Source organism: Macaca fascicularis, chromosome 1 (assembly GCF_037993035.2).
Source record: "Macaca fascicularis isolate 582-1 chromosome 1, T2T-MFA8v1.1".
Lineage (NCBI taxonomy): Eukaryota > Metazoa > Chordata > Mammalia > Primates > Cercopithecidae > Macaca > Macaca fascicularis.
The window spans coordinates 140344771-140368724 of record NC_088375.1 but is presented as its reverse complement, the minus strand read 5'-3'; the positions used below and the strand labels follow the sequence as shown (position 1 = coordinate 140368724).

Sequence of the window (23954 nt, the reverse complement as noted above, 5' to 3'; positions counted from 1 at the left end):
AATGGCAAGGGGGGGGGCGGGGCACAGAAGAGACCCATGCTTAACCAGAACCCAAATCAGAGGAAATCTAAATAAAAGTCTAGATTAGGACTCAGAGCTCCTGATTTTGTGCGTCACTCACATGCAGCTCCATAAAAATAAGTCCATGGCGAACATGTGGCTTTTGGATGGAATCACTTTAAGGTAGTTGTTGCAGTTCTCAGAAGAATGAAATCAATTTCTTTTTTATGTTTTTTTTTTTAGACAGAGCTTTGCTCTGTTGCCCAGGCTAGAGTACAGTGATACAATATTGGTTCACTGCGACCTCCACCTCCTGGGTTCAAGAGATTCTCCTGCCTCAGCCTGCTGAGCAGCTGGGACTACAGGCATGTGCCACCACACCTGGCTAATTTTTGTATTTTTAGGAGAGGCGTGGTTTCACCATGTTGGCCAGACTGGTCTGGAACTCCTGACCTGAAGTGATCTGCCCGCCTCCATCTCCCAAAGTGTTGGGATTACAGGCGTGAGCCACTGCACCCGGCCTAAAATCAATTTCTTTCTTTCTTTTTTTTTTTTGAGGCGGAGTTTCACTCCTGTTGCCCAGGCTGGAGTGCAATGCCACGATCTCGGCTCACGGCAACCTTCACCTCCCAGGTTCAAGCAATTCTCCTGCCTCAGCCTCCCTAGTAGCTGGGATTATAGGCACGTGCCACCAGGCCCAGCTAATTTTGTATTTTTAGTAGAGACGGTGTTTCTCCATGTTGGTCAGGCTGGTCTCGAACTCCCGACCTCAGGTGATCCACCCGCCTTGGCCTCCCAAAGTGCTGAGATTACAGGCATGAGCCACTGTGCCCAGCCTTGAAATCAATTTCTTATCCTTGCTCAAAACAAAGTCCCATAAACTTCTAGGACTTCTAGGACCACAAACTTCTAGGACTTTTCACTGACTTAAGCCAGAGGTGTAACTCACTCTGTGACCCTACAGTTTCACCAGCTGTGGCTTCCTCTGATGGCCACTTTTCTTTTTGTTTCTAATAGCTTGAATAACAAAGGGACCTTCCCATTGTCCCTGCTTCCAGCTTCTTTCCTGTGTTGCTGAGGTGGGGAGGAAGAGACAAGGGAAAGGTGGGAGAGTCATTCAAAGGAAAACCCTGTTTTGGTGTGGAAAGCTCTGTTTCCGTCATCACTGGAACAATGTTCTAGTTCCCACAAAGAGAAACCCTTTTGTGCATGAAACTCCTGGTGAGCGTTTTTTACCTCACATCATGAAAGCTTTGAAGACCTAATGGCCCATTCTTACGAGGGCAGATCTCAATGCTGCTTATCAACAAGGCAGGCAAAGTCTCATGGCTGTTGCTAGTCAGATGTTTACACATTTTTACTCCTTTAATTCTGAGGACACAAACATGTTGGTACTGGGAAAAGGAGCAGACTGAGGGATGGGAAAGAACAAGGGAACCCTAGATGAGGACAAGGGGCTCAGCTCCTCCCCTCATCTCTTAGAACTTTGGTACCCTTTGCAAATGTAAAGCCACATCCAGGTGGGGTCAGGTTGTTTGAGCAGAATGACCTCTACCTTAGCATTTGTTGTGCTAGGACTCTAGCACAGGGCATAACCAAGGCCACAGATCACTGGATCACAGATCCACACTAAAAAGACAAAACCTTCAGATTTAGTACATTTTACTGTAAGGAGAAAGGGCAAGATTTGGCTTCACTGGAGATGTTTTGTTTGAACAGGATCTGATGGAATGTTTGTGGATCAGGTAGGTACCTGATATGGGCCGGCATGGGATGGGAGACACTCAGCCAGTCTATGGTCACTACACACACTGCCTAGTGTGGTGCAGCACTTCCTATCATGATGGGGAAGAAGCAGAACAAGCTCAATCCATCCATCTCCAGAGCCTGCAAAGCCTGAAGTCTAAAAATTATACCAAATTCCATCCAATAAAATATAAAAAATGACCTAAATTTATATCCTTATCATTTAATAAGTACAAACAATCATCTACGGTGGAGGAGCTAAAAACGAAGGATAGCAACATATTGCAAAATAATGTTTCATTTCCAAGTCTAGCTCTCAGAGGAGTTGCGAGTTTGCAGAGGACAGACCAATGGAAGCTGCCTGTGGCTATAAAAACTCCTTATCACTGAGAAAGGATGGACTCCAAATTCCATCCTTTAAAGAGAGAGAGGTCTTGGAGATTTTTCAGGCAGCAGAATGTTTTTTGGTGAAGCCATGTAGGAGGTGACCATGATGGTGATTAGTAAATAATCCAAATCTCCTCCCCTACTGCTACTGGAAAGGCAAAAGCCTTTCCCCATTTCAACTCTAGCCAGTAGTTACAATTGTAAGCCTAGGAAAACACTCCCTGAACTGATTTCTTCTGTGTTTGGAAAGAGAAGACTACTTTAATTACACTATTACCCTGTGCAGGGCTCTGCTAATAGCAGCTTCTCCAGATGGTCGTGGAATGGGACTGGAAAGTCTGTGTGGACCATGGACTCCTGGGCAGGAAGTGGGAGATGGGAGGATGCTGTGATACAGTGGCTCCTTCGGGAGATTTCGTCTCTCTGAGTGTCTCCCACCTTGGCTAAAAGGAAGGACTGGGAAGCTAGATGTCACGCTCTCTTTGGTGGCCAGATGTCTAATACAGGCACATGAACAGGATGAAAGGGGAGAGGAACCAAAGTATTCAAGATTTTCTGGGCCTTCTCCATTTGGCTTACCATGATAAATATCGTCAGGAGGAAGATGCTCATTGACATGATGGAGAAGCTGTCCAGGAACCAGGTACACCAAATCACTGCATTGGAGACACCCTGATTTTTCAAGGTCTCCTTCAGTCTCAATTCCTTCTCCAAGACGATGCTCTTCACATTCATAGAGACAGAATAGATCCATGCCAGCACCATGAAGATAGGGAAACAGCGGTTCAGGATGATCATGAAACTAAAGCAAGAGGAGAGAAGCAGAATAGTAGAGTGTTCTGTACCTGGTAGATGCAGAATAAATGTTTGTTGAATTAATGTGTTGAGAACAAAGCCCAGATGGAGGGAAATGAAAACAGGAAAACCTCCCCTGGACATTCAATGGGCTGGAATCTTTTAATACATTCCATGTTAGCCCTGAAGCATTATTTTTTGTTTATAGCAGAGTGCTGGCTTTCTGGTTAGCCCAGGTGAATGCTCTGCAAGTAAAATGTGTCAATAAAATTATATCCTCTATGTGAAAGATCTCCCCTGTTTAAGGCCTTGCAAGGACACGACTGCAGAGTTGATGATGTGGATGGGATCTGAGTAGATAGCTACATGCTGACACCGAAACCCAAGAGTGTGGAGCACTGACAAGGGCAAGTGGTGGTGGTAAGATCAATAACTTGGCTCGCCAAGGGGTCAGCCACCCCAGCACAGTCTGCCCTGGTAGGTCAAACTCTAGTTACACAAAAAGATACACAAAATAACTAATCAGTTTGGCACTTTCAGAAGGAAAATGGTCCATCAATAAATCAGTTATCCAACAGACACTGGCTCCACCACCAGCCATGCACAGGTGGACTAGACCCTGGTATATCCACCCGGCAAACAGGGTAGATTTGATATACTGGAATGACTTTGTTGTGAACTTTACACATGTTTTCCCTGTGTTTCATGTGCTAGTAAAGCCCTTGGGATTATTATCTATTGAAAACTGTTGTGTGTTGTCACTGGAAGGGCCCAATTCCAGCATGGGAGGGTTTCAGGAAGGGAAGCATACATTCGTAAAGCCTGCATTTCTGGGACTGGCCACCAGAGGACTCTCCCACACCAAATGACCTAGCTCCCTATTGCCTCCCCACATCCACCTCACTTCCCCACGAGCCACTCCCATTCTGATCCTACAGTGGACCTGGGCTTTTGCCCCTGGATCCATTTCCTAGCTCTGCCTATTGTCCAAACCCAAACTAACTGCAGATTGGCCACTGTCATCTCAAGTTTTCTGTAGCGCTGAGGCTAGAAAACCCATTGGACAGTTATTAAAAGAGGGTTTCCCGGCCGGGCGCGGTGGCTCAAGCCTGTAATCCCAGCACTTTGGGAGGCCGAGACGGGCGGATCACGAGGTCAGGAGATCGAGACCATCCTGGCTAACACAGTGAAACCCCGTCTCTACTAAAAATACAAAAACTTAGCCGGGCGAGGTGGCAGGCGCCTGTAGTCCCAGCTACTCGGGAGGCTGAGGCAGGAGAATGGCGTAAACCCGGGAGGCGGAGCTTGCAGTGAGCTGAGATCCGGCCACTGCACTCCAGCCTGGGTGACAGAGCGAGACTCCGTCTCAAAAAAAAAAAAAAAAAGAGGGTTTCCTGTGTCCACACTGAGTTTTAGGTGAACTCAATTGTCGGTGTCTACGGCTGTTTTGGTAGTGTGTCTGACCCCATCTGTAATGACAAATGAGCCCTCCCAACCCTGCACCCCGGCCCTTTCTCTACCACCCCCCAAATCCATGTTAAGCGAAACAGTAGGCTGCTTGCTTGGCTTGCTGCTGGTCAACAGATATACAGGCCTGGGATGGGGGTGTCCAGGGAGGCAGGGCTTGAGCTCATCCAACACATTCCTCTGCCTCGTCATTGAGCATACATCATGGAAATGTTAGTTAGGGAAGGGGCTGCATTATTCCAGGGCTCCCAGGAACCAGACCTACTGGCCATGCAGAGTCCAAAATGAATGCTGATGTGGCAATCATTGGGCAAACATTCTGACCAGAACCCTTCCACATGCCAAACATACTATACAGTGGGGAATTTGTCCCCTCCCCGAGCCTCACTTCCCTTGCTTTAATTTTCCCCTTCCCTTTTCCAGCTACAACACCATCTCTTTTCCCTTTCCCACCACTGCACTGACTCATCTGTGCCTGCCTGGAGCTTGGGAGAAGCAGGTTCCTCAGTCAGAGCTCCATGCTCTCCAGTTTGGCTCTGCTCCCTGGGGCTCTCTCCAAAGCCATTGAATGCTTGAGAGCACCCCAGCCCACCCCAGCACCCCCATTAGCATGTCATGGAGGAGGGTCGCAAACTTCAGACTCACGAATCGTCCACGAAGCAGGGGTAGGGCATCTGCTGGAGGTAGATTCCAACTGGAGCCTCCGCCTGCACCTGGCTCCTTGTGATCCCCTGTTCAACCATGTCCTGCAGATAGGCAAACCCACCCCAGATGTACCGGAAATCTTCCACAGGATCAGCTCTGGGACCAGAATCCCAGTACCTGAGAAGACACAGAGGGACAAAGGATGGGAATGGGCTCGGACAGCTCACTCACACCTCCTGACCACAGGGTGACTTGGAACGCATTCTCTTAAAACCTTTATCTTAAATGTTTCCAAAGGATCTAATTCTACTTCCTAGTCCTCACTTTAAATCTCAGTTTTGAATATTAGCCATAACGTAACTCTGTAATTGCTTTCATTCAAGGACTCTTTGTGGAGCTTTATAAAATATCTTTTTTTAAAATTTAACTTAATTTTATTGATTTATAGGCCAAGTCCAGTCTCAATCCCTTTCTCTCTACCAAATGTAATTTCCCACTGACTTTGGAGAAACACAGCGAGCCCTTCCTGAAACATCACCTGTCTTTAATCTTATTGGTTTTCTCCACCACGTCTATGTCCATTCGGATCTTATACTTCACGTGGGGTGGTAGAGAGCTGGTCCAGGGATACATGTCAGGGAACACCACTCCAGCCCAGAACCTGTTTTCCTCCAGTAGAGACAGGGCACGTTGGGTGAGCTGAGTTTCATCATTGTAGCTTTCAAACTTATCCAGGACCAAGCACTGCAGAGAGTCACAAAGTTGAGAGAGTTTGAGGAGGACCAACTGCAAAGACTCAACTGCACACACAGAAAGGCAGAGGATAAGAGCTGCTGCCCCAGGAAATGGTCAAATGCAAGGAGGCCTATAAACTTAATGTTTGCTTAACTCCAGAGTCTGGTGTTAAGTTTTCAATGTGTCCAGATGTAGGGGTGCAAGAGAGCTTGGAAATGCTGACGTGCTCTTATGCCTGCAGAGCTAGTGAGGACCACACTTTCCAGATGTCCAAGGCTGTCCAAATATGCAAGTCCTCAAAATGACAAAAATACTCCAGGCTTTTACTCCCCAGAATGGGGAGGCGAGGGAGTGGGGTCACACTGGCTACAGCCTGCTTTGAAGATCAGAAAGACTGACGATTAAAGAGCTTTAAAGAGAGAGAGAAACATTCCTAGCATTGAACCTTTCTGGCTCTCTCCAAACACACAGGATAGCCAGCTGAGGGAAGAGCGAGGAGGAAGGGAGAAAATAACAGACAGCCAAAATGACTTAGTCAGGGAAATCACTTCCAATTACAATTGTGTGACACGTAATGCCGGGGGAGGAGGAATTTCTATAATATGCCTCTTTTCTTCTCCTGGAAGAGGAAAAAAAAAAACCGTTACCCACAAAAGAGCAGAACTAAGAATGTTTAAAAATTTGAATATGAAGGTTGTCCTCTTGTATAGATTTGTTAAAGCACTTATATTGTTACTTGCGTCTATTTCCTTTTCTCTAACCTCTTGTTCCTATCATTGCGAGGGCTATTGGTGTTGACATTTCTTTCTTAGCGTGTAACTCACAAGAGGTCAGATGGTGTTGTCTTGATTAAGTTGTTCCCTGAATGCATACTGAGAGTCTGCAACGTGCCAGAGCCTGGTCAACTCTAGAAATACAAGAAGGAAAGATAAACATCTCTTCCTAAAAGAAAGTTGAGAGCTAATGATGGAGAGGATTGGAGTAAACCAACAACCATAATGTGAAGGATCAGGTTCTAATGAAAGCAAGCCCAGTGTACTGGGGAAGCCCAGCGGAGGGACGCAGCTAAGTCTTCCTGGAGGTATCAGGGAAGGCTGCCTGGAGGAAGAGCCTCCTGAGTAGGAGGATAAGCAGGAATTAGCTGAAGAGAGGAAAGTGGGGGAAAGGTCAGCTGAGGCTCAGGGAACAGCACATGAGGTATCTGGGGACCTACAGGAATAGAGCAGTGGTTCCCATCTGTGGCTGTGCTTTAGAACCACTGGGGAGCTTTAAAAGATACCTATGCCAGGCCCTACCCCAAACAATTAAATCAGAATCTCTAGTGGCAGGACCAGGGCATCCATATCTTGTAAAAAGCTCCCCAGGTAATTGCAAGGCACAGAAGGGAGTGTAGGGTCAAGGGAGGTGAGTGTGACAGCAGCACTAGAAAGGAGGGTGGGACCAGACGGTTTGCCCTGCGGGACTCAGTAGTGTGAACGCAGGGCTTCCCCAGACACCTGCTTTCAGTGCTAAGACCAGGGGAGTTCTGGGCAAGCCTTAAAGAGCCATAGGAGCTAATGCAGGGTTTTAAGCAGGGCTATCACCTATGGGATCGGACTGTGATCACCAGTAGCGGAGAAGGGGGAAAGCAAGCAGGAAGACTGGGCTATTGACGTACTGCAGGCTTTAAGCAACAGATTCATCGCCACAAACTATCTGTCAGTTACCTGGAATCCTCATTTTACTGAAGAGGAAATTGAGCTTTATAAAATATCTTATTTATTTGAGAAGACCTCCCTGAGGTCACACAGAGAGACAGTGGCAGAGCTGGGACTCCCTCCCCAATTTCACCTGCAGGCCCAGAGTTCTTACTGCCACACCAGGAACCGTGGGAAAGGCTGGATCCACAGCCTGGCACTCGGCACCCTCACTACTGTCTTGTCAAGTAGGCGGATCAGCAATTACTACTTATCCTCACTTGGCAGCCCAGGAACTTAGGTTCAAGGAGGCTGAGTGAGTCCCCCAGGGTGGTAGAGTAGGTATCAAACCCCAGTTCATTTGATTCCACAGCTATTACCCAAGAAAGAAAGAAATGAAAAAGGCGGATAGGACATAAGGACCTGACCACAGAACCAAGCTCCCCTGCATTGGGAAGAAGCAGGCAAATCCAACTCATTCACCAAAACCCCTGACTCCCGAGTCCCACCTGCGCCTCAGAGCGTGCACCGGAAGCCTCCGGCAATTCAGAGGCTGTGTTTGAACACGGGCTGCGCACCCACACTTCTTGGGCCTCCTGAACTAAACTGTCCCACCTCAGCCTCCATGCCCTGGGGATGGGTCCCATGTAATGTTCTTAGTCTTCTAGATAAAAAGGAAGAAAACAAAGAAAACTATTAGTGTTCCAGCTGATATGGGCAGAGGAACACAGGTACATGAAAAATTCTAAAGGGCCCAGGCTTAAGTGACACCACGCTGATGAGATATTAATAATTACCTTACAAGGAAATGGAACTGGTATTTCTTTGGGCCCAGGCTTAAGTGACACCATGCTAATGAGATATTAATAATTATGTTAAAAGGAAATGGAATTGGTGTTTAAGAAATACCAGTATGTGTAGTCACCCACCATAGAGCTAAGGGAAATGGCTAATTTTCTTTAGGCAGTGATTCTCTCACCAACAGGCATTGCCCAGCCTAACACTGACCAGTCCTTAAATGAGATGTAGGACTTAAACAGGTCACACCCCAAAAGTTCTCAAGAAGTGTTTGTTTCTTCTGGACAGAAATAATGTAAGATTTGCTATTTGATTAATAGCTTGGGTCTGTTGAGGGCGAGGGTAGGTGGGATCTAATATGTAGACCGTTAGCACAGTCCCCAACTATGGGCCTGGCATACAGTGTTTGTCAGTACCTAACCCACCCGATCACACTGCTCGATGACAAAGGATTGACAGTGTGATGCTTGGGCCAGGGGCTTCTGAACTGAACTGCTAGAATACATTTTAAAAATATGCATTTAAATTAGCTTTAGGGAGACCTCAATGTTCTACAAAGATAAGTAGTAAAATAATCTCATTTTATTGGTTTGTCAAGTTTAGAACTGCACATAGAGAAGTTTAGTATTGGCAATTAGAGTGAATCTGCAATTTAATTCCTAAAATGAAAAACAAAATTATTTGGGGAGATGAAAGTCTTTGCTCTTCATGTTGTGACACACACATAGAATGTTCTACCCGTTCACTCAGTCATGGGGCATTTGGACAGAGCCCTAGAGGGCTTGTGGTCTGATGTTCTTACTTGGCTGGTGAAGAATTGGGATCAGAGGAGCAAAAGGCCTTGCCCAAGGTCAATCTAGGTCAGAAGCAGAGCCTGCATCCATGTCTTCAGTGCTGAGCCTGCAGAGTGCCACTGTTCCCTATTGTTACTCTGAGGAAAAGCCACACTCTAGCCACAAGCTGGGGTGTAACATCCCTGAACAAGAAGATCTTCTGCCCAGAGCAGCACTGTTCAGTAGAACTTTCTGCAGTGATGGAATTGTTCTATATCTGCCCTGTCCAATATGGCAGGCCGGAGCCACAAATATCTACTGAACACTTAAAATGTGGTTAATGCATCTGAGGCATTGTGTTTTTACTTTTAATTAATTTAAATTGAAATAGCCCTGCATGGCTGCTGGTTACTGTATTGGCCAGCACAGTTCCAGAGACAGTAAATTCCTTGAGGCTGGGGCCATGGCTTGTTCACCATGGTCTTTGGAATGGCATTTTGTCATGACAGGACCTCGATATATGTTTACTGAGTTGAGTTGGTTTGTGTGTTTTGAATATAACTCTGCATCCTACCTTAGAATCACATGATAAACCAGGAGAAATTAATAAAACGTGAATTTTTGCTATGGTGCTAATGACAGTATAACTCTTAAAACAAAAAAGCTAGTAAAAATAAATACATTTTAGTAAGATGACTCTCAGAGCTATCTGGCCCATTCTCTTTGAACTCCCCTTTCATGTCTTAAGGGGGAAATCTATACAGGAATAAGCAGCTGATGTTTTCAGTGGCATTGCTGACTCCTGTGATGACGTGGGCTCCATCCTGGCTGGTTTATCAGGCAGCTGATTCATAGTCATGTTTCCTGATGCATCCCCCTAGATTGATACCTTGATAATCTCTAGAGGGAAAAAAACTTAAAAGATTCTCAAATGTTCATTTACCCTAAAACATCTGACCCATTTTCAAAGGTGCTTTGTCTTCCTTGTCTTGCAAATTGGTGTAGCATACTGTTTAAGAGTCTAACAGACCTGTTGCCATTTCCTAATTGTGTGACTTCTGTTTCCCTACCTACAAAATTGAGCTATGCCCCATCTCATAGGTTTGTTCTAAGGATCACATGAGATGGTGTTTGTGAAGGCTTACACGTGCCTCCCTGTAGGAATAAAAGCAGATGCTTACTGAAGGCTTACTACCTGGCCAAAACTGGCCCAAGGACTTTACTCATATTCACCCATTTCATTCTCACAACCACCTTATGAGGTCCAAGTTCACTTAGGAGGCACGACTAAGCAAAGTAAACCTCTGGAGAGATTCTGTGTTTTTAACCACTGTAGTACACCAAACCGTCTCACCAATAGTGAGGACCTGATAAATACCATTTTTATGACTGTTTTTGCAAAGTATCGTGAAAGTCAACAGACTTTTAAGCCCCAGCCAGGTTACCTTTTAGCCATGACAGCTGTTTATCAGGGGAGGAAGGGAGCTATTTTCTTTAAATAATGTGTCTGGGAACATATCCCATCCTGAGCTGATCCATAACACCTCATCTGGTTAGAACAATGCTATGGACAGATGCCAAAGCCCATGTCCCAGCTGGGCAGTAGGGGAGGTGAGAGGGGGTGGGTCCTCACCCACTGATGCTCGCTAGCTGCTTGTCGGTCATTAGGTGAAAGTCAGACAACTCTGCCCACAGGAAGGCCTTATAAAGCTCATCCTGAATGTCATCCTCCCCACGTCTTCCCAAGGTCAAGGTAGAGCAATTGTAGAAGCTGCTTTGGACATGAATCAGATGTTCCTGGGTCACCCTCTGAAGTATGAGTCATGAGGTAGCCTGGTATTCTCATGGGGAAGCCACCTGCCTTGCAGCAAGTGACCTCATTCCCTATCGGTAGTTGCTTTGATCCCTTAAGTCAAAATCTTGGCTAATGGACATGTATATGAGTGCACATGTGTACATAAGTATGTTTGGGAGACAGAGACGAATGAATAAACTCTCAGCAGAGGTTTTTGATTTTGATATATTTGATCTGATTAGCTTGTAAGTTAGAACATAGTAGGTTCTAGGCGGCTAAGGCCGTGGAGTCTATGTGTAAAAGCTGTCTGCTTCTACACTAAGAGTAACTATGCAATCATGAATGTTAGGGAAGAATGTAGGTAGACAAGAACTGGCCAGTGTAAGGTGCTCAAACCTAGCACCACTAGTGGGAAAAGAAATCAAAGAGCATCTTTGTTGAATAAAAACACAGTGTCTTGAGGCCTCAGAGGCAGTTTCTGGGCAAATGTTATAGCCAGAGCTCAGAATCTCAAAGAGAACCTCTTTGATAATGCCCTATGACAGCCAATGGCAATAAAGCAAGAAAAGGGCTTTCCTCCCGCCCCTTAGTTTCCTAACTGCTGTGGCTGAGCCCAAGTGGCAGGACCACTACCATTTGAAGTCCACTCAAGTCCTACAGCTCTTTGTCGGTTGTTTTGCTGGCACTCACCAGGAAGCAGAGTTCACCCTGGTGGAAGAGGTTTGAGCGCTCTCCAGCGCAGGCAGCTGTGCTCAGGACCTCTGGAGAATGCAGTCATTTGTTTACACAGCTAAATCAAACACCTCCTTGGGAGGACAAGCTGCAGTAGCAGCAGGCTTCCTTCTTTCACTGTGACCTCTCTGTCTCTAATTCAAACACATTTGGTCATAGACACATTAAATTATCTGTCAGGTGGGAAACGACGTCCAGTGGAGGCCCAGAAAGAAAGAAAATCTTTCTTTTTGTTTAAGCTTGATGATCAAAGTGGGGAGCAACCCTGCGCTGGCGTGGCATAAGAGGACATGTTTTGACTAATACACCCAGGACGTGCTAGGAGTGAGGTCTTCGAGGGTAAGGGAGCCACGTCCCCCTTAGAGATGTTGGCTGTATAATCCCGCCTCTCACATCTGTAACTCCTAAACTCAGGCTGAGAACAAAGTGGACGATGAATGCCCATGGAGGGCTCGAGTGGCCCTGCTGGTGTCAAGGTAGACACCTGGGGTTCCTTTTGAGAAATGCCAGTGGATGTGGGCAAACATCCCAGAATGAGTTTCCTGGCAAATTTAAACAGTAACATTCAAGATTTATTTCCCAGGACATGGAAAAAGCCACTGGATAAAATAGCCTTGGGCTGTGTTGGTTGGAATGGCGAGTTAGACGCTGAAGGGACTGCAATAAATTTTATCTTGCACGCTGGGCACCGCAAACAGACATCTGAAACATTCACCCACAGAGAGTAAGGAAACACATGACGACTGGAAAACAAAGGGACAGGAAATGCACAGCTGTTAAAAAATGTCTGTCTCTAAAATAAACAAATTAAATACAATAATGAAACAAATAAAAAGATCGAGTTGGAGCACAAAGATTCACACTGGGGCAAAGCCACTAGGCAACGCCTGTGTCTAACTGGGTCCAAAGGAAGAGAATCACCTGGCTGACAACTGCAGGGCACTTGAGCTCTCAAAGTTTCTTGTTGAATCATCCCAACAACTTAGGCACATGGGCGCTACTATATTCAAAACATTTGATAATCAACAGAGCTGGGCACTGACCAATCAGACCACATTCTGGCCACAAACACCCATTTTAGCCGCACCAGTGAATGCCACTTGAACTGCAGTTCGGGTTATCATCCTCAGTTTTCAGGCAGTGAAACAGCAATGTTGCCTCCAATCACAGAGCCCGCTGGTACAAGAGATGGTGTCCTTTCACCCATAGGATGAAGCTTTTGCAAGCCATACCGGCTGACTCCAGGCACTACTGCTTCTCCCCTGATGCTGCAGCCACACCTCTGCCCAGCCTGTCCACTTCTCTTGAGCTTCACACCTCTGCGCTTTGCTTATGCTCTTCCTCCTGCCTGAAACTGTCTTTCTTCCTTGCTTAGCTGGAAAATTTAACCTTTACAGCCCAGAGCATCAGTTATGAGTATCTACTCTATGTGACTACAGCTCCACTAAGGTAAGTTGGGAAGTCAAAAAGAAAAGTAAGGCAGTTTTGGCCCTTGAAGGGTTCAGGGCCATGAAGGTGCAGAAGCGTATAAACAAATCATGATCAAGGGCTACAGGGAAAGGAATGGTGCATAGAAGAAGGCCCGAAACATAGGACCGGAGTCCCGAAGCATGGGTGTGGGTGTTGACCAGTCAGTCAAATGGGGGAAGGATGGAAAGGTTCAGTGGTACCAGGTGGGAAGCCTGGGGCAGTCCCATAGAACATGGAAGAAGCATGAAGGGCTAGACTGGGAAGGCCTTTACTTTATTTATTTATTTATTTATTTATTTATTTTTTGGAGACGGAGTCTCGCTCTGCCGCCCAGGCTGGAGTGCAGTGGCCGGATCTCAGCTCACTGCAAACTCCGCCTCCCGGGTTTACGCCATTCTCCTGCCTCAGCCTCCTGAGTAGCTGGGACTACAGGCGCCCGCCACATCACCCGGCTAGTTTTTTGTATTTTTTAGTAGAGACGGGGTTTCACCGTGTTAGCCAGGATAGTCTCGATCTCCTGACCTCGTGATCCTCGTGATCCGCCCGTCTCGGCCTCCCAAAGTGCTGGGATTACAGGCTTGAGCCACTGCGCCCGGCCAAAGCCTTTACTTTAACAGCAATGAGGAGTAACTGTGGAGCTGCGGGTGCTAAGTCATAGCAAGCCTGGGGTTTTAGAAAGATCTTGCTGGAAGCAGTTGGGAGCTGAACAGCAAGAGACTGAAGGCCTGGCAACCAGCTACAAGAGACAGTACAGGCTTCTGTAAACAGAGGCCATAAATGGGGAAGGAGGAGGAATTTCAGAGATAATTTGGAGGAAGAATTGACAGTGCTTAGAGGATTTATAATGTTTTGAATTGGATTTGTACAATCTGTTTCTACTCTATCAGATTGAATTATGTTCTGCCAGTCCTCTGAGATACCGCTATTATGGCATTATTTAACGACACACTTATCTCTCCCATGTGAGCTTCCAAGGAATCAAGGATTAACAGCATTTATTCAAGTGTGGGTAGTTCAATCCATGCAAATGCATGAATGACTGAATGAATTCACATCTTTTTGGTTTCCTACTCTAATCTAGCTACTTTCAAGCAGAAAAATCTAATTATAATAGTGCCTATTATGCTGCATATTACAAAATAATGTCTGCCTTCATTGGATTCATTATATAATTTATCCAGACAATACTTACTGAGCCCCTATTAACATGGGCTGCATATGATAGCAGAAAGAGCTTTCTCATCAGAGTCAGGCAGCTCTGGGTTAGAATTCCAGATCCCCCATTCAGCTGTTGTATTATGTTAGACTGTCAACCTCTTTGAGTCTCTGTTTTTAATTCTATAAAATGACAACCATGCTTACTAGGCAGGTAATTGGGAGTATGGCATTAGATGAAATGTAAAAGTGGCCAGCAGGTGGCTGGCTCATAGCAGGTTCAATATCAGTCCACCCTATGAGCTCCATTGATTACTATTTGGACCTCCACCTATGACCCCAGCCTACCCCTTGCCCACGTTTTCCTTCTTCAGGCCAGTTAAATGTTTCTTAGAGGCATGAAATGAGGTCATTGCCTATGAGTTACTTAGGATCTAGTTCATGGCCCTTGAAATATGATTGTTTGTGTGATGTAGACTTCTGTGCTCTTTCTCACAATCCCCTGATTTCTCCCTAGCCTTCCAATGCACATCTAGAATCAATAAATTAATAGAAGAAAGCATAGGACAGATAATTCGCAAATATTTATACATCTGACTCTAAAGCACATTACATGATCAGCAGTTTTATCTTCTTAATCCTATTTTTTCTTAGGTTATCCTGAAAAATACATTCCCTGAGTCCATTCTGTTTGGGTGGTGGTGGCATGTGGCCAGGAACATGCAAGGTGCAGAGAAAAAATAGTCCAAAACTCTGGCCTTTGAGAATTCATCAGCAAGATAATCACCACGTAGATAATAAGGAGTTATGCACGTGTATTGACTGTGCTGACAGCAGAGGAAAAAGCAGTTAATGAACACGTTTTTTCACAGCTTAGAGAAATACAGTGGTTACTGATTAAAGTATAATTTTATGCCTTGATCAGAGGTATTTTTGTATTAAAATCTGGCTGAATTCAGCTTCCTGATGTGAAATTCAAGACCTGAAAATCAAATATATTATGAAATGAAAATACACTGTGAACTCTGAATAGTATTTCATCTGTGCCAGGCCTAATCTTTTGCTAAACAAAAAATACAAAGGGGAGGGATGTGTATGTTTGTTTTAACTGAAGGGTAATAAGAAGAATAATGTATTAATTTTTCTAATTGTGCTTTTCTCCAGAAGCAAAATATATCTGAATACATTAGAACTATAAATGAATACACATACCAGTTTAAGATATTTGCCTGTATGAGGACCCATTTGTCCTGTGTCCTCAGATTTGGAGAAGAGGGTGATTGGAAGGCCCATGGGAATGAATGTCTCCCCATGCGTGACGTGAGGCTCCCCAAACCACCATCATCTATTTTCCTACTCCACCGCCTCCCTTCTAACTGGGCCGTCTGACTTCCATTTATTTCCTCCTGCTAAGGGGAGGGGATCAGAGGAAAGACAGAATGTATGTATAGGGTGAATGAGATTGCAGTCGTCATTGTGGAGAGGGTCTGAGACATCAGACCATGGTCCACAGAAATGCCAGCATGGTGCTTGGGCCGCCCTCCTGGGAGGGGCCTATACTCTCTACTCAGAGCCCCCAGGCAGGCCTTCAGCAGCCCAGTGAAGCAACATCCTTGCTTTCCTGCCCTGGAGAGACCTTCAGAGCCATCAGCAGAGAGTTTTCATGGCCTGTCTGCTACTAAGCCATCCTCAGGGTGGGGAGGTGAATGATTTCCAAGTCTCCTCCAGACTTCCCAAAACACAAGAACAGAAGCAGAAAATTCCAGGACAAGTCACAGTGACGTGTTTCTTCCTCACACATTTCCTCCCTGCTGTCTTTTCCTTTCTGTTCATTGCTCCCTTGTTTTCCTCCTCCCCCACCCAAGGGTAGGAAGACCAGAAACAGCCTTATCACAGCTGCTGGGCTTCTGCCCCCATCATACCCCTCTGCTCAGAGGCCCTCGTGAAGCCCTGGTGGCCAGGGAGGATGTGATTTGCAGCTCTGTGATTCCTAGAGGAGCACCAGCTTGGAGGCCTATTTACAGGAGGCACTAACATCATTTTCTCTCCTGAGCAATGTTTTTTGGCTTGTATTTTGTTAAAAAGCTAATATTTATTAAGTGCTTACTATATGTCAGTGCTTTGCATGAATTAGCTCATTTAATTCTCATTAACAAGCCTATTAGGTAAGTACTGTTAATATCCCTATTTTATAGATTTGGAAACTGGGCACAGATAATAGGAATTTGAACCCGGGCAGTGTGGGTCCAGAGACTGAATTCTTAACCATTTAAGCAACTAATGTATTTTAAGTATCTATTGGGTGCCTGGGGCTGCATTAGGTACAAGCTGCATGGAAAAAATAATCCTTCTGGAAAACAAGCCATTTACGTCATGATACAAATGTCAAGTAGACAAGGTGTATTCTTCATAGTACTTCACAAAAACATTGTGAGAACCACTGAACTCCATGCTGCACAAATAAAGCAATAGAGTCTCTCTCCTCCATCCACACTCCCGGCACAGGTCCTGCTTATGTTATAATAGCAGTGGGTGGATGGTGGTGGGCCTGGGAATAAGGGCTTAGCAGGTAGAGGCACCATGAGAGGAGGGAGATGTTAATTGAGTAACTGTACAAGGGAACTCCAAGGTCCCACAAATCTAATAGGTCTGTAAACATGCAGATAACCAGGCCTTTTCCCTGGAAATTCCAAGCCAGTCGATTTGGTTGATGCTTAAGAGTCTGTTTTGTAAACAGACCAATAGACCAGTGGAACAGAACAGAGGCCTCAGAAATAACTCCACACATCTACAACCACCTGATCTTTGACAAACATGACACACACAAGCAATGGGGAAAGGATTCACTATTTAATAAATGGTGTCGGGAAAACTGGCTAGCCATATGCAGAAAACTGAAACTGGATCCCTTCCTTACACCTTATACAAAAATTAACTCAAGATGGATTAAAGATTTAAATGTAAAATCCAAAATCATGAAACTAGAAGAAAACCTAGGCAATACCACTCAGGACATAGGCATGGGCAAAGACTTCATGACTAAAACACCAAAAGCAATTGCAACAAAAGCCAAAATTGACAAGTGGGATCTAATTAAACTAAAAAGCTTCTGCACAGCAAAAGAAACTATCATTAACGTGAAGAGGCAACCTGCAGAATGAGAGAGAAAATTTTTGTAATCTACCCATCTGACAAAGGTCTAATATTCAGAATCTATAAGGAATTTAAACAAATTTACAAGAAAAAAACAAACAACCCTATCAAAAAGTGGGTGAAGGATATGAACAGAGACTTCTCAAAAGAAGACATTTATGTGGCCAACAAACATATGAAAAAAGCTCATCATCACTGATCATTAGAGAAATGCAAATCAAAACCACATTGAGATATCATCTCATGCCAGTCAGAATAGTGATTATTAAAAAGTCAAGAAACAATAGATGCTGGTGAAGCTGTGGAGAAATAAGAATGCTTTTACACTGTTGGTGGGAATGTAAATTAGTTCAACTATTGTGGAAGATAGTGTGGTGATTCCTCAAGGATCTAGAACCAGAAATACCATTTGACCCGGCAATCCCATAACTGGATATATAACCAAAGGAATATAAATCATTCTACTATAAAAATACATGCACATGTACGTTTACAATAGCAAAGACATGGAACCAACCCAAATGCCCATCAATGATAGGCTGCATAAGGAAAATGTGGTACATATACACCATAGAATACTATGCAGCCATAAAAAGGAATGAGATTGTGTCCTTTGCAGCGACATGGATGAAGGTGGAAGCCATCATTCTCAGCAAACTAACACAGGAGCAGAAAACCAAACACCGCATGTTCTTGTTTGTAAGTGGGAACTGAACAATGAGAACACATGGACACAGGGAGGGGAATATCACACACCAGGGCCTGTTGGGGTGGGGTGGGGGGCTAGGGGAGGGAGAGCATTAGGACAAATAGCTAATGCATGTGGGTCTTAAAACCTAGATGATGGGTTGACAGGTGCAGCAAACCACTATGGCACACATATACCTATTTAACAAACCTACACATTCTGCACTTGTATCCCAGAACTTAAGGTAAAATAAAGAAAGAAAATTTAAAAATTAAAAAAAAAATCCTGTTTTATAAAAAGCATTCAAGGTCATTCTTGTCTTCAGACAAGTTGGTGATCACTTAGTAGTTGCTTGCAGTTTGGTGCTGCTGCCATGACTGGCACCTTCTGAAAGGCCACTGGGGAGCCTGTGCTGCCACTTCCAGAGTTTGGAGAGAGAGGGTCATACACTCTGGAAAATTGTGGTGGCACCAGGGCAACAGCAAGTCCTCAAGAACACCAGGTGACAGATAGAGCAAGGCTTTTCCTCACTAGTTTGTTATCCTCAGGACTCACAAGTCTGAGACAAGAGGGCATGCTCCCGAGGGCCCTCGAGTTTATTCCCTCTCCTATTGCTCACAGAAGCCCCTACCTTCCAACAGTTCTAGATGACACAGACCCAGACCTGGCCCATGGGCAAGAGTGATCTGCCCTTAGATGGAGTCATTTACTGGAAGTATGAGGGCAAGAATTTGAAAATGACTGAGATGTGCTCCCTGATTCTAAATAACTCCCAGATTCTAAATAGCTGCCCAGCCAGAGATGGATATGTCAACAGCCAACTCTAATCTAGCTGGGAGAGGGGTCCGAGAGAGGTGTGAAGAGAGGGCCAGGAAGCACGGAGGAGTGAATGACTAAACCTCCGTCAAAGCAGAAGTGACATTTGAGAGCTGAGTGTTGAGTCTCAAAGAATGAATGAGTAGAAGCTCAGCAGATGAGGAAAGGGACAGTCATTTCAGGCGTTGGTAGACATACACTTTTCTACCTTGCGTTTCTTCTTTTGGGGAAATATCTTCCTCCACTTCACAGTAATCCTGCTCATAGCAATGACCCCGTGGTGGGTAGCTGACCCAGGCCTCCCAGTCAGAGTACAGAGGGGTGGGTACAGGAGCCAGACTGACAGGGAAACTCTCTAGGAGCATGCTTCTGCTATGGAAGGGGATTTTTGGTGTATAGATGACTGCTAAGGGCTGTAAGCAGGTAGGGCACCAGCAGAGGAGAGGGCCTGGCTAGGGCTGACGCTGAGCAGAGATGAGTAAACTGTGAGGTGGAAGGACACAGGGGCTCATGGTGGCTTCCAACTCTTGGATCCCCCTGAACTTCATTATTTATGTTCACCAATAAATGCTTTATTTTTGTTTAAGCAAAAAGCTTGTGACCAAAAGCGCTCTAATAAATGAGCAATGAAAACAGCATTTGCAAAGGGTAGAATCCCAAGAGATCATGGAATGGGAATGCCTGTGGGCGTGAAAGGGCCAGGTAGCAGACTTGAGGGTGTGCAGTGAGCAAGGGCTTGGAAGGTGGGGAAGGACAGATTTGGAAGGGACCTATGTTATTTGGGGGTCAAATCATTAAGATTTTAAATCGGAGAGCAATGTAAGCAGGATTGCGGAACATAACTCTGGTGCCAGTGTAGGGAAATGCCTGGGCCAACAGAGGCTAGACCCTGGAGTCCAGGGAGGAAGCCCTTGGAATGGGCTGGTGCAGAGATGACAAAGCCTCTAGTCCTCAGAGAGCCTGGAATGCAAGAGGCAGAGCTGAGAGACATTTAGGATGGAGAGGAGACAAAACTTGGTAAGAGAAATCAGAAGGGCAGGCTCTGAACTCAGGCGTCCCCAGAGCTGGATCCTGTTTGCTTCTCCTAATGGTCATGCATGGGACCTTATTTAACCTCTTTAAGCACTGGCTTCTCATCTGCAAACTGGCAATGATAATGGTGCAAGCCTCATGGAGCTGTGAGAATTAAATGAAGCAAATGTGTGTAAAAGCACTTGGCACAGTGCTTGGCATAAAGTTACACTCAGTAAGTGACAGCTACTGTGTGGAGGGTAAAGAAGGAAAATGAGGGATGACCCTGAAATCCCTCGCTTGAGAATTTGGGCAAACACTGATGATGTTAATTAGGATAGGAAATACAGGAGGAGGATATGTTTTATGGGCAAAGAGAACATACAGTTTTTGGAGGGGACGTGTTTAGGCTGATGTGCCTGTAGAACTTGGGGGCAGGAGCATCCCGCAAACAGTGGGACCGTGGGGTTAAGGGGACACTGGCCATAGATGGCCACTCAAGCAATGGCAGACAGGAGAGGGTTGAGGACAGACGCAGATGCTCAAAGGGGGCTACAGGAGGAGGAGCCCAGCATGAGAAGGTAGGAGATGTGAAGAAGAAACAGTTTTCAGCATAGATAAGTTTTAAGTATGGATAAGCTATTAGAGAATGAGAACTGCACAGGGGATGCAGGGATTCTTGTTTCTTCAGTGGGGAAAATGAAAGCTTAAGTTCAAGATCACTTGACTTGCTAAGGGAGCTCTGCACGGGGCTATCTTCAAGGGGCCCACTGTGGGGCTTGCAGCCCCTTACCTCCAGGTATTTATTGACCAGGCGGAGGGTGCGATCAGTGATGTTAAATATGTCTCTCCAGTTCAAGTTGGCCATGTCGTCAGCCTGGCTCTCCTGAGGGCCCTTGTAGAGGAAGTTTAGGATGGCTTGAGCAGTAATACCTTCTTCACCAAGCTGCCTATTCAAAAAGTCTTTTACTGTTGGATTCCCCAGGATATCCTTGGGAAGAAGAAATACAGTCACTGCTTAGAAATTCCACAGGATCTTTGGTCTTGTTCTTCAGCCATTTCTAATTTTTAGTGATTGAGGGTAGAGAGTCTAAGGCTCCCTAAAGAGCGAGTGAGCTTGTTCCACTATGAGGCATACCTAGCTTTATCGCATTCCCCCAGTCCATGGGTCTCTAGAATAGAGGGAAGATGTGTAGGGGCAAAGGAGATGGGGGGCACTGAAAATGGTATATAAAAAGCTTTCTTTTGCTTATGGATATTTTTGTTTTCTTTTGAGTGTCCCTGCTATATAGAACTCTTGTCTTGGTTTTGCAAAGTTGAAAATGAGACCAGACAAACACACTCAACGATCTTTGGAGTTACAGAGCTGGCCTCTTGGGGAGATGCCTCTTTGAATTTGAGGCCCTTGAGTGAATTCATAAAAGCAGGAAACTCCAGGAAACCACTGGTCTTGTGGCAGCTTTTAGACTTCTCCCAGAATTCAAGAAACATATTTCTCATCCAAAGTCAGTGACCCCACTTGGTGACTGCTTGGAATGAGGGCCTTTGGGGCCTGCTTGTTGTATTTTGATCTAACTCCAATAGCGATTAACTCTTTGCTGGGAAAAGGAAACAAGTGGAACTTTCCTGCCCCCACCCTTTCCTCCTCCCCTCCCCTCCCCTCCCCATCCTCCAACCCCCTCTTACTCTGATCATGTTCATCTGTGTGCTATTGTCAAAGAAGTACCAGATCTGGGGCCCTACTTCTTCCCACGCTTTGACCAACTTCCTAACGCGCTCCAGTTCTTCAAAAGTTGAGTTGGCCTAAAACCAGACAGAGATGGAGACAGAGACACGAACAGAGAGAAAAGTGAGAGAGAACTTTTGGTTGTGTCTTTTCTGCCCCTGTCACTTAGTGTTAGGGAAAGGCTTTTTAAGGAAATGTTTTTATTTTCTCAGTCTATTGCCATTTCCCAGAACAATTCACCATCTCCCAACCTCCTGGGCTGACAGAATCTAATTTCTTAGTATCTCAGAAGTCCCTGTAATATTGATGGTATTATTTTCTCGGAACCTCCCTCGTTAAAGCTAGATTTGGACCCCCTGGGAGAAAATACTCTTCCTCCCTTCCTCCCTGTCTTTATCTGTTCTGAGTAGCCAGGATTCAGAGAACTGTGAACCCTTCCATTAGGGATATAATTCAAGCAGTGGGAAAGAAAACCTCATTGTAGGCTGCAGTACAGAGGGGAGGGCCCAGGCAGGGGCACTGAAGCAAAGCATTCCAGCGATGACTGTGGATGGGGGAGGAAATGCAAGAGTCCACTTAGCAAAAAACAAACATGAGACGTGCTACCAGGAAGGCACATCACACACACACACACACACACACACACACACACACACACACACACACACACACACACACACACACTTCTGGGAGGTCCAGGGTACACAGGGCAAGCCCAGCTGGGATCTTACATTCTTCAGTATCCTTCGTGCTGCAGGTGAATCAGGAGTGTACAGGATTTTTCCCATCAGCAAAGGCTTTGCCGCCCTCCAAGCGATTTTGGTTAAAGGATTTGACTCCAGGCTCTGGATCAATGCATTACAAAAGGATGCTGCCAGGAGAGAAGGGACAGATTTTACAGAAACTCCCCATTGCTTGTAACTCAACATAGTCATTAGTGTATCCACATCACATGTCTCATTCAACCCCATGCTGGAGGATTTGATGAATAACCTAAATTAATAGGCTGTACCCCACCAATAACAAGCTCATCATTAGTAGCAAAATGCCACAGTGCCTCTCAGTAATGGCCTCATCAGAGAAACAAAGGACGGGGCTTGCCCTGTGGTTTATTCTGCTTTAGAAGAAGGAGGCTGAGAAGCCTGCCTCTGATTACTGCTAGAAACTGAGGTCTTTCTCAGATGAAAGGGACTGAGAAGCCAAACAAAGCCCCCTACTTGGAATCTCAGCTTGAGCCTCCGTCATTTCCCTTCAATTAGCTGCTTAGCTGCTTTGTTGTGTGTAGCTATCTTAGAATCCTACTACTTTTGGCATGTCCCTTGCTGCCTCTTTTCAATTTTTAACTACAGGGGCACCCAGTTACATTTCTTCCCCACCCCACCCTCCTTTACCCCATAGAAGACAAAAAAAAAAGTGAAAGGTGGGGAAGATGATTTGCCAGGAATTTGCCATTCGGAATGTAATTTAGTACTACACATGTAGATTTTCACTGCAATGTGTTTGTAAAAGCATCCCACAGCCGTGTTTACTTGCCAGGGCCCTTCTGACCTGAGCTTTGCCTGCAACTCTGGGTTGCTTCCTTGCGGATCATTCTCTTCCTCTTGAACTTAGCCCTAGTTCAATTACATCAGTGGGAAATGGCCCCTCTGTTCCCTTTCCAAGTGGGCCTCAGTTCTTTCTGTGGTTCATGTCCAGAATTGCTTATAAGCAACGCCCCCTTTCTGCAAGGGGAAGTGGACTTTCTGGGAGAAGTCTCTTTGCCTAAGGCCACTCAACAAGACAAGATAGATGCAACCCCAGGTTTGGTTTCACCTGGAAGTGTTACACCATCAACTTTACCAACAACAGGGTCCAATTTATAAGCAGAACTCAGAAAACTTACTTGTTCTTCTGTCGTAAGAATAGATAGGATCCTTCCTTGTGGAGTCAATCCCTAGAAAGGCCTTATAGTTATTGTCTTCATACCAGTTGAAGGAGAGCACCCGAGAGCCGCCTCCCTCGGGGTAGCCACACAGGAGGTCAGACAGGATGCCCATCAGCTTTGTAAAGGTCTCTGGACCACCATTCTGCATGAGGGGCCTGGTCACCCACAGCAAGTCCTGCATACTCGGCCGACGGATAAACTGGGGCAAGGCAAAGGCTTCGGGTTATTTTAAGGCAGCCAGAGTCATAATCTACTGTGAGGCCAACGCTCCAAAGTTTGGGTTTGACTTCCACATTTAAAAGAAAACATCCATATTCTCAGCAATCCTTAATCCAGCTGCGAAAAACAAAAAACAAAACCTACAGCCATCTACTTAGGGACTAGGAGAATACTAGGATGAGCCTTAAAGAAAATCACAGAGTGGCCGGGCGCGGTGGTTCATGCCTGTAATCCCAGCACTTT

General features: G+C 45.5%; 1 protein-coding gene across 2 annotated transcripts in view; it reads right to left on the bottom strand.

The window, feature by feature from the left end:
• ABCA4 (ATP binding cassette subfamily A member 4) overlaps window positions 1-23954 on the bottom strand; it is a 128961-nt gene that overhangs the window by 66496 nt on the left and 38511 nt on the right. For both annotated transcript variants that reach the window (XM_045382934.2, NM_001319343.1), the window contains 7 exon segments: window positions 23451-23691; window positions 22300-22439; window positions 21529-21645; window positions 20636-20833; window positions 5579-5784; window positions 5041-5217; window positions 2713-2935 (listed from right to left, as the gene is read on the bottom strand). In XM_045382934.2, the coding sequence (XP_045238869.2) occupies window positions 2713-2935; window positions 5041-5217; window positions 5579-5784; window positions 20636-20833; window positions 21529-21645; window positions 22300-22439; window positions 23451-23691 (1302 nt within the window).